General features: G+C 35.6%; 2 protein-coding genes across 8 annotated transcripts; one reads left to right on the plus strand and one right to left on the minus strand.

Annotated features, from left to right (window-relative positions):
• The first annotated feature begins 1,688 nt into the window (after positions 1–1,688).
• LOC110911942 (3-beta-hydroxylase) lies at positions 1,689–4,458 on the plus strand. Its single transcript, XM_022156606.2, has 2 exons — positions 1,689–2,734; positions 3,623–4,458. The coding sequence occupies exons 1-2, from the start codon at positions 1,826–1,828 to the stop codon at positions 4,229–4,231; spliced, it is 1,518 nt and encodes a 505-aa protein (XP_022012298.1). The 5' UTR covers positions 1,689–1,825; the 3' UTR covers positions 4,232–4,458.
• Positions 4,459–6,232: 1,774 nt separating this feature from the next.
• On the minus strand, positions 6,233–9,176 carry LOC110911949. Of its 7 annotated transcripts, none has more exons than XR_004872094.1 (9): positions 9,044–9,176; positions 8,396–8,522; positions 8,183–8,325; positions 7,812–7,866; positions 7,657–7,717; positions 7,270–7,348; positions 7,016–7,154; positions 6,723–6,916; positions 6,233–6,568 (listed from the first exon to the last, which is right to left on the minus strand). XR_004872094.1 is itself a non-coding variant. In XM_022156627.2 (8 exons), exons 2-6 carry the CDS (start codon positions 8,496–8,498, stop codon positions 7,091–7,093), a joined length of 426 nt encoding a protein of 141 aa, XP_022012319.1. In that variant the 5' UTR covers positions 8,499–8,531; positions 9,044–9,176; the 3' UTR covers positions 6,233–6,568; positions 6,723–6,916; positions 7,016–7,090. The 7 variants fall into 7 exon arrangements, 1 of the variants encoding a protein (XP_022012319.1); XR_004872093.1 differs by having other exon boundaries at positions 8,396–8,528; XR_002577539.2 differs by having other exon boundaries at positions 7,016–7,151; positions 8,396–8,531.
• Between the last annotated feature and the right edge of the window lie 1,742 nt (positions 9,177–10,918).

Below are 10,918 nucleotides of genomic sequence, written 5' to 3' on the forward strand. Positions count from 1 at the left end.
AAATAAAAAAAAATTTCAAAAAAAAAAAATTTTTGAGTAACAGTTATCCATGCACATGTGCATATGTGTCGTTTCTTTGTCAAATTCCGTAATTCATTACAAATAATAGTCAATTGCACTTTCATTTACACTACTACGTGTAATACACTATCTTTTACATTACCAATGTTAGAAATGCACATGTGCATCTATATGTATCAACAGGAAATAAGGTGTTTTGGTACACTACTTTCTCTTTCATCTATCATTCCATCCATAATACACAAGCATGCACATGTGCATTTCTGTCATTTCTTTGACAAATTCCGTAATTCATTACATATATTAGACAATTGCACTTTCATTTACACTACCATATGTAATACACTACTTTTTACATTACCAATATTAGAAATGCACATGTGCATTATATGTATCAACATGAAATAAGGTGTTTTGGTACACCACTTTGAATACACTTTCCCTTTCATCTATCATACCATCCATAATACACTACCATTACCTCCTACCATCCATAATACAATACCATTACCTCCTACCATCCATAATACAATACCATTAACAATATTTTCACTTTATTACATGTATGTAAACACCATTTATACCATCCAATCAACATATTACATAAAAAATTGACAACTATAACCAAACCATCAACCACTAGATATAACTAACCAAAAAACATGTATATGGGTCTACTTCTCCATTCAAAATCACAAACTTTTTGTATCAAAACACGTTATATCATGGTTATACCTAATTATGCACATGTGCATTTTGAATATTGGTAATGTAAAAAGTAGTGTATTACTAATGGTATTGTAAATTAAAGTGCAATTGTCTATTCCTGATAATGTATTACCGAATTTGTTGAAGTAATGATACATATGCACATGTGCATGGATAACTGTTACTCGAAAAAAAAAGTTTTTTTTTTTTTTTTTTATGGAACGAAATATAGCGATTTTTTGTTAAAAAATATTAAAAAAAATAAAAAAAATTTTTTGAGTGCTTTTTTGATTTTTTTTAGATTTTATTTTGTGTTCACATTGGTTCTCGCGGTTCTCGCAATAAGGGTGGTTCTCGCATGAACCTTACCCTATATATATATATATAGTGTACTGGGTTATAAATTAAAATGGGTTTATTAATTTCAGGATATGTATATGTTGATCTAATTTCTTATATTAAGGATTCCCATGTTCAAGTTACTAATATAGTTAATTTAAATATGTGTTTGTTTACATTCATATGAAATTATGTTAAAAAAGTATATCGACTTATATATACACATATATGTCTTGTATATTTCAACAATTAGCCTGTGTACTTGTAGGCCATGTTCTCCTTGACCTTGTAAAAAACGAACATGAAAGTTTGTACATATAGTAGAAAATTATTCCTTATCCGTCCCGTATATTTTTTTACCAATTAAAAGTATTTTATAATATAACATATACATGTTTTTTTTATAGATTATAATATTTCATTCCAATAATCAAGGCAAATTACATAAGAATAGCAGATAGACGGACAACAAACTGCGCCATCATCCCCTTTTGAATATAAAACCCTAATCTACTAAAAAAAGCCTCGACTTTATAATATATGAAAAACCAAAAAATAATATAAGAATGAGATTAATCTATAAAAAAACACTTTAATTTTTTTTTTCTCTGTTTCCCCCCTCAACACACGTCAATAACAAAGAACTTTGAGAATTTATTAATTTAGTTTAATTAGCTGCATGTATCTCCACTTATTCCAACATAAGCTTATATATACATCTTTTCCATGCATTCTACTTGTATCTTAATCAACAACAATGGTGTTTATCTTTCCCTTATTCATTTTGTTAGCTGTCATTCTTCCAACATGGTATTTAATATCACCTTCAAAAACCCTAAAAAAACAACCACCTTCTCCGGTGAAGCTTCCAATCATCGGAAACCTCCACCAACTAGGTGCAAGCCCACACCGGTCTCTCCAAGCTTTAGCCAAGATTCATGGTCCTCTCATGCTGCTTCATTTTGGCCGTGTGCCGGTTCTTGTTGCCTCTTCTGCTGATGCATCTAAAGAAATCATGAAAACTCATGATTTAATCTTTGCAAATCGCGCGAAATCAAGCGTCCCAAGCATACTTTCTTACAATGCTAGGGACATTGCATTTGCAGATTATGGAGAGTATTGGAGACAGATTAAAAGCATTGCTGTTCTCCAACTTCTAAGCCAAAAAAGAGTTCAATCGTTTCGTCGAATGAGAGAAGAAGAGACGGATATTCTTGTTGAGAGGATCAAGGAGATTAGTTGTTCTTCTTCTTCTCCGGTTGTTAATTTAAGTGAGTTAATAATGTCTTTGACAAATGCTGTGATTTGTAGGGCGGCATTGGGTAGGAAGCATGGTGGTGAGAAGTTTAAAGAGTTGTTTGCTCACTTTGTTGAGTTACTTGGTGTTTTTAGCGTTGGCGATTACCTCCCATGGTTGTCGTGGGTAGATCGTTTAAACGGATATGATGTTAGAGCGGTGAAAATTGCTGCAGAGTTTGATGCGTTTCTTGAAGGCGTTATTGAGGAGCATGTTGAACGGAAAAAAAGAGCATCGGGTGGTGGCAACGGTGGTGGTGATGGTGATGAGGAGGAGGAGAAAGATTTTGTGGACATTTTACTTGAAATCGAGAACCAAAAGGATGCGAGTTTTGTTCTTGATCGAGATGCCGTTAAAGCTCTTATCCTGGTAATAAAGTAGATAGACAATATGACTAATTTAGTATGAGGAGGGATGTACATTGAATAAAAATAATATGGAGGGAATACGTTTAGCCTGACCGCTTTTTAACAGCCATGTTTATTAGTACATAGAACTAGGAACAAGTCGAGTACCTAGTTCCAAAAGTTTAGCTAGGAGTTGTACATATGGAGTTACACGAGTTTTCTTTTATTCTTAGGTGGTCTAAAGATTTCATAAGTGTTTCTAGGAGTTTTTTGGAACATGATTGACAAATAGGTGGTTGGCTACCTTGGGTAGCAAACTCACATAAGTCCGCTCATGGCAAACGAACTCCTCAAGTTTGTTGGTGTGACAAGCAAACTTGTCCTAAGTTTGCTGGTCAAAGGAGCAAAATCCATCTTTGGTTTGAGTTTGCTAGTTTGTCCTTGTTTAAGTTCGTTTGTCAGACTAGCGAACTCAAAAGATTCTTTGAGTTCGCTACCCATGGTAGCCAATAACCAATTTGTCAAACATGTTTGAAAAACCTCCTAAAAACACTTATCAAATCTCTAGACCACCTAGAAGTAAAAAAGAAAAAAAAATTGAGTTACACCCAAAAGAGGGGCAAAGTCCTTTTAGTATAACCTTTTTTTTCTAACAAAATCTATAAATTATCATCTCACAACATAAGTAAATAAGTAAGAATGTACACTATATATAGAGAGAGATCTTTCACCCAAATTACTCACCAGTCTAATGATAGTGTTTTTTTCACATCTGTTGTTATCCACATATAAGATTGTTATGCAATGGATCTGGCCTGTTTTGACTTATCTTGGTAAATATAGGGTTTCTAGATTGTAAATCACTTTAGTAATACATAAATTGTTTACTGAATGAATGTTTTGTTAATAGGATGTGTTCACTGGTGGGACTGATTCAACTTATGCAACTCTAGAGTGGGAACTCAGTGAGTTGATACGAAACCCACACGCAATGAAAAAACTGCAAGAAGAAGTACGAGAAGTAGCCAAAGGAAAACCAAAGATCACCGAGGACGACTTAGATCAAATGCACTATTTAAAAGCCGTTGTAAAAGAAACTTTCCGAATGCACATGCCACTCCCACTGCTTGTTCCTCGTGAATCAACCAGTGATGTTAAAGTAATGGGATACAATATTTCATCTGGGACACAAGTTATCATCAACGCATGGGCTGTTGGGCGAGACCCGTCTTTATGGGACAACCCTGACGAGTTTCGTCCCGAAAGGTTTTTGGATAGTTCTGTTGATTATAGAGGGTTTAATTTTGAGTTGACACCGTTTGGCGCAGGCCGAAGGAAATGCCCTGGAATCCAGTTTGCAATGAATGTTAATGAGCTTGTGATAGCTAGTTTGGTTCATAAGTTTGATTTTGGGTTACCAGATGGCCAAAAAGGGGAAGATCTAGACATGAGTGAGACTACTGGGATCACAATTCATAAGAAATTACCTTTACTAGTGGTGGCAACTCCATATAAGTGAGTACTTTATTAGGGTTTTCAGCACCCACATGTTGGTTTATGTGTCTTTTCTATTCAGTTGCTTATATATTGTGAAAAAAAACCTAATGGATTTTTCATGGAAGGTTATGTATGCATTTCAAAGTGGAAGATGTTGTTGTGTCATCTCTTGTATCATATATGTAAGGTTTAAAATGTTTTGTATGATCATTTAACTATTACATTATGATAGATACATAATGAAAGTAAGTACACATTTTTAATAATAAATCCTAGAGTTGTTTTTTTTTCATATAAAACAGCTTAACATACAAGTAGCATTGAATGATTACCTTGAAGCTATGAATCCAAGCACTTGTTGAAAATCAAGATCACTGGATGTGCTAACACATCACACCGTAATTGTAGCATTTGTCGGAAACCTTCTTGTTGCTCTTACCCTAGGTCTCAAACTTAATGTTTGCTTAAATCCCTAATTCAGAAATTCATTTCTATAAGGTTTAAGACATGCAAAGGTAGTGTTGGTGCAGTATTTTGTGTCTGTCACTTGTAATGTAATGTAATGTACGGTCTTTTGGTTTATCAAGTCTGTACGTTTTGGTTGAGTCGACCAAGTCAAGGTATCCTCCTATCTTGACTTGGTACGAAAGTCAAATAGTTTTGGTTTGTAATGTAGTGCAAATATGCAAGTCTGCATGTGTTTTGCTCATCTGTTAACTGTCTGCACATATGTTTGTCTGTTTGTGTTTGCTGTTTGCAGCCTCCCACGAAGAACTTATTCTTCGTGGGATAGGATCTACACGAAGAACATTCTTCGTGCTTAGTTTGGTTCTTCGTGGATCTGATGAACGAAGAACCTAGTTTTTCGGGAGCTGACATTCTTCGTGGGCCCAGTAACATTCTTCGTGATGTTACTGGGCTGGGGTTCTATATAAGGCAGCTTATGTTGTGCAGAACAGTTAAGAGAGCTTGGTGAGTCTGTAAACACTGTGTGTATGTGTTTGTATTTGTTCTCTTCCATTTAATTAAGATAGTGAATCTTTGGTTACTTGTATGATTTCTACTTTGCTTTGGTTGCATTCTTACAAGGATTCCGCACTTGTAATTGTGTTCTAACAACAAGAAAGTAGGTTTCTTGATCCTCCAAGTGGACCTACAGGTAGTGAATTAACATTTTGATTTTTTCTTGGGTTATGTGCAAGTAAGGTAGAAAATGAAGTATCCTATCTACATCCACAATCGAGTACAACACAAAGGGCTTTCAGTCATGGAAAGATCTGTTGGAAGTTTTTTGGTGAAAGCTAGTATCATCGGTAATTTGTTAGCAATACCAAGGGCCCGTTTGGTTCGTGGAATTCCTTGCAATTGAATTGGAATTCGAATAGATTTCGTTTAAAATCATGTTTGGTTGGACACTGAAATGGAAAAAATTCCATCAAATTCCTTTATTCAATGGAATTTAAGAATCCTTCGGCCAACCCAAGGAAAGTTTCCTTTGGAGTGGATTATATCATGTTTAGTTTTTTCTAGTACGCAATAAATAAAGTTTTCAAATGAGAAGATAAATTAAATCATCTCTAGAAAATCGAACATTAGAAAGACAATGTTATTAACCGATAATTATGAGCATTCCCAATGAATTCCTTATCTATATTTATATATTTACACTAAAAACAACTATTTTTTCTTCTTTTTAATTAAATAATATTTTTTATATCTTTATTATTATTACATTTTCTCTCTACTCCACTCATAGTCACATTCTGAAAATATTAAAAAATTTATAAGGTTTTCTCTGTCTAAATATTTTTTTCCATATATTTCCAGATGAACAGTAACATTCACTACAGGAAAACAGAGCATTAGCGGCGACTTTTGTCGTCGCTAAAAGTCCCACATGTCGCCGCTAAAAGGTCGCCGCTAATGGTCCGTCGCTAAAAGACACTGGTCGCCGCTAAAGGTTGTTCACTTTTAGCGACGACTTATTAATCTTTAGCGGCGACAACCAAAAGTCAAAAAACAGTAAAAAAAAATTTCCAGTTTACTGCTATAACCAATTTTCCGAATACATACCAAACCATTGATGTATACATATATACACACAAAAGAACATAAACATTAACTAGTTCGAATTTTTGTTTAAGTCAGGCATAAAACAAACAATTAAATGAAACCTTGGATGAAAGGAAGTCACCGTATTCCCCGGTGTCATATTTATCTGCAACTTCAATGTGCTTCGCTATGTTTTCAGCAACTGAATGATCTTCCTGATCGCTGCCAACATCTGCCATCATATCCGTGTCATCATCGCTGCCAACCGAATGAAACCTTGATTTCTTCTGATCCTGTTCTGATCAGCCTGTTACATTCAAATTTTAAAATGAGCAGATTATAATAGTTACGCGACAACTTTCCCTTTTCTTGTCGTCATATATCATCTTAATATCCAAAACGCCAAAAATATGAAGCAAACACAAAGTTTATATCAAACACAAGACAATGTATATACTCACATCCTAGAAGTTCCTAATTTATTGTGCAGACAACTCATTTGTGGTGCAGAGCAGAAACCTGGCTAGTAATTCAAAGCTTCATAACTGACACCGATTTTATCACATTCAAGGCCATCTAACGTGAACCTCAGTCATTCAAGTAGCACCCACATAGAAAAGTTCCTTCCCAAATTTTGCGGTTGACCTTGGCCACCCTTCAGAAGCATAAAAAACCAATACGCAGTAAAAAATAAAAATAAAAAAAAATCTCGAACTAAGTTATGATAATACAATTGTTTCGGAAAAAAAAATACCTGTCTCGGAATAACAAAAAAAGAAGTCTTCAAAGGAAAGAATGTTGTCATATCCAACAAAGTCCCCAACGAGGTTCACTCGTAGAAAGTTATCATGTGACGTAACAGCTCGGTTATTAGGCCCAATAACCACTTCCTGCTGCAATAAAACCAAAAAAAGGAAAAAATATGAAATATAAAAGAGATCAAAAGTTCTTCAGCAGTTCTATTCAAATTCAGTCATAGTTAAGTTGACGGTTATTAATATGGCGTACAGTGGTTTTCAATCATGTCTTGACATTGATCCGAATGTCGAACCCAACTGAGTGGTGGCCGATACCAAACACGTGGAACCTAGGTAGACACCATGAACTAGTTTTAGATTTGCAGATGGTGTTAAAATAGGAAGATGAAAGAAAAACGATACATTATACAGTTCTAAAATGATATGCTATAGGTTATAAAGATAAGCATGTAACTACATGGGCCTCATCAAGTCAACTCCTTAAAACCTTAAGAAATGAAGCATTACAATATTAGACATTTAAATACTGTCTAAGTTACATTGGTAGTATATATTGACAACATGAAATATTAGAGAAAAAAGAACATTAATAATCTTTGTAACATCTAGGATGATTAAAAAACGGCAAAGTCCATACCAGTCGCCAGGGAAACGGAGGCAGTGGGCAGTGTTCACCTTTCCTTTCCTCATCTTATTGACTGATTTCAACAACAAATAAGATTCATTATTAGAAGGAAAAGAAAGAGCATTTAAATGCATACCATAATATGTAACCAATTTCAAAGAACTTACAAAAGTTTCCACAAGATGAAGGTACCCAACACCACTGCCCACAAGGACAAGTTGGCTATAAAGAAAAACATTTGAGAAGATGAGAAGTATTTTAACAATTTTTCAAATATAAAATTTCATTTATGTCAAGCATGAAGTCAGTAATTCAATTTACACCAACAAAAACTATGTGAATTAGCTATGGTTTTCATTATTTAGACCTGGCAAACGGGTCGGGTCAGGGGTCAAAACGGGTCAATTAAAAAGGGTTGTTTTGGTTCGGGTCAAAACGGGTTCGGGTCGGAACGGGTTTCGGGTCGGGTCGGGTCGGGTTAGTTAAAAATGTTTTTTTAAGAGATTGTACATCACACATCGATATTTGAACTACTTACATTAGATGCTCGAGTTGAAGCTTCAATTTCTTCAAACAATTTAGCCTCCAGACTTTCAATCCCTTCAATCTTTTGTAACTGGTGGTTTACTTCATCGCCACTTCCTTCGATCACGCTTGTCAACTCCTCAGCGTCGAGAAAACCTTAATTAAAACTGAGAATTACTAAAATGACATCATAGAATTTAAACAGATTTTGTAAATTATGGCATACCATCGCTGGTGAAAAAAGCTCCATCCCATGAAAAACTTCTGCGCATTTCGATGTTGGCTTCTTCTGTTGAGTTTAAGTCCATTTGTTTATTGTTGTGTGCCATATCTCCACTGTTTATCACTATCAGCTGCTGCTGCTGTTAGAATTCAAAATCCTAAATATGTTCCTTTATTTAAGCTAATCAACAATTTAGTGTCAAGATAATCATTCATCCAGGGTATGTACATATTCTAAAATCAAGATTATCTTTTTTTAAATATATAACTTAATTAAAAATCAATATTATGATCAATAAAAGCTTCTATTTGACAATTTCAATTCCAAAACAAAACAGAACAACTTCGATTTAGTTGAGAAAGAACGCAGCACAAGTTGTAGTTGAAACTTCGAAATTCCTTTTCGATTTACACTCTTTATTGTTCCTGGTGATTTCTGTTTCCACCCCCAAATTCACCTATTCTTTCCCAAGTCTCAACTACAGAGCCTAATGAGATTATTTAGTATACATGATGTAAATCGCAAAATGGATGCCTGGAAGAAAGGAGGCCCAAAGCTAGGGCTTTAGCAGCTTTAACCCACCCAAGCCTAATGCTCTGAATCATGGTTGAAAAATATAGATTCAACACTAAAGAGGAAGAGGAAAAGTACCTGGTGGTCCGGCAGTGCTGAGAAGGTGGTGCGGCGGCGCTAGGGAGGTGGTCCGGCGAGGTGGTGGCGTCAATTTAGGGTTTGGGGTTGGTGTGATTTGGGTGGGAATGGGTGAATCTCCTGCCCGCCAATGGTTTTGATAACCTTACATGCTCTAATAAAACACCAACCCTTAGATTGCTTAGTGATCGAACGGCTAGGGATTGACACATACAACCAATTAACACATGCAAGTAACACATAAATCCATGAGGTTGTGCTAAACGTGCAATCACATGCAATATCATATGTAAGTGTTCACTAGTTATGTAGTACAATGAGTAAACGAGAGACGAACCTTGCAATCTGGAGCTGAGTGTCATGGTCGTATTCACGTATTCGGAACTGTTCGGTTATAGTCTGGTTTTACAAAAACGTTTTTAAAACCAAGTTCACTATAACCAGTGGCTCTGATACCAAACTGTCACACCCCCAAAATACCACTTGCGGAAACACCGCGGGGCGTGTAACGTACCAGGATCTTAGCCACCAATCACATTGAACTCATAAGTATATATAAATATATTTTTATTCATTATCGTAAAGTATTACGAAATGTTACATATAATTCATTGTACATAGCGGAAGCATAACTCATTTATTAAGTGTTTAATAAACCACGCGTAAGTAAACCATTAGACTTGTGTTGTGATTCCATGTATCTCGACCCATGACCACTCCAGCATCCCAGACAGCAAGTTCCAATGACGTGTACCTACAAGCCTACAAGCATGCAGAAAAACGTGTATCAGACAACGCTGGTGAGTTCAGAGTTTTGTTAACGTGTTTAGATACCAGTTACCAGATTAAAACGTTTCACAGATTCGATGATTTGAATTGATGTTGTTATTAACTCGATTACCGAAATGGCTACAAGATGTGTTTGCCCAACCCCAATGTCTCTATCAAAACATTGGTCATGCTTTAAGGTAATTAGTTCACGCCCGTCCTCCCAGGTCCGGTGTAAGGGTGCCAAACCTAATAGCGCTATCAACTAATAACCTCGTTGCCTCCTCGGCAACTGTCGGTAGATGTAAGGGGTCTTATATGATAGATACTGAGTTTAATAACCAACATCCCAGTTTAATAGTTTACCCAGCATTCCTTCCAGTACCAGATGTCCCAAACCACCGGGACGCATGCTTAGAAAAGAGCAGTGAACTCACCTTAGGTTTGCTAGGTATGTTATATTACTTGTTTCACGTGTGACAACTAAGTCCTAATACGGTTATCACATAAATATCAGTTTCACATATGCGTAAAATCACTCAGTCATTGTATTTCATACTTTACACACCACTTCGTAACACATATTAGGCAATTAGCACACATGTAAGTACATATACCAATTCTCGTTCAAGTTTCACGTTGACACTTAGCATTCAATTCACCATTCGCAAAACGTACGGTCCATTACTTGTGTGCGGTTTAGTTTAAATCCTTCGTATTGGGCTTATAAGCTAAATCGTTCGGTATGCAACCCATCCCGTGTGTAAAACCCAAACTAGTGTGCGATGAAGCAACAGATGGTGTGTAACCAATTACAATCGGCCACAAAACAAGGAAATTAAATACACATATCGGTTTGTTCGATCAATTAAATCAGTTAACATTCAAGCATATAAAACATTCACTTTGTAACAATTCATCATGCAATCCAACATTATTATATATCATAATATTACATAGTAGGTGTTGCATCCTCCAACCACAGTTCGTTTGCATAATTGCATGTCCACCCCCCCCCCCCAAGTATTAAATTACAACTCTTAATATTCATGCAAGTGTGTACATCTGATTAATTCAATATTAGTGATTGGACCAAATAATACTAAA

The sequence above is a fragment of the Helianthus annuus genome, chromosome 2 (genome assembly GCF_002127325.2).
Source record: "Helianthus annuus cultivar XRQ/B chromosome 2, HanXRQr2.0-SUNRISE, whole genome shotgun sequence".
Taxonomy (NCBI): Eukaryota; Viridiplantae; Streptophyta; class Magnoliopsida; order Asterales; family Asteraceae; genus Helianthus; species Helianthus annuus.

What these genes read in the sequence shown, in the direction of transcription:
- LOC110911942 (XM_022156606.2), top strand. Translation starts at nt 1,826, where the DNA reads ATGGTGTTTATCTTTCCCTTATTCATTTTGTTAGCTGTCATTCTTCCA. An exon ending in CCGTTAAAGCTCTTATCCTG is followed by an intron (nt 2,735 to 3,622) that starts GTAATAAAGTAG and finishes TTTTGTTAATAG; the next exon opens with GATGTGTTCACTGGTGGGAC.
- LOC110911949 (XM_022156627.2), bottom strand. Translation starts at nt 8,498, where the DNA reads ATGGCACACAACAATAAACAAATGGACTTAAACTCAACAGAAGAAGCC. An exon ending in AGCTTTTTTCACCAGCGATG is followed by an intron (nt 8,326 to 8,395) that starts GTATGCCATAAT and finishes GTTTTAATTAAG; the next exon opens with GTTTTCTCGACGCTGAGGAG. An exon ending in TTCATCTTGTGGAAACTTTT is followed by an intron (nt 7,718 to 7,811) that starts GTAAGTTCTTTG and finishes TGTTGAAATCAG; the next exon opens with TCAATAAGATGAGGAAAGGA.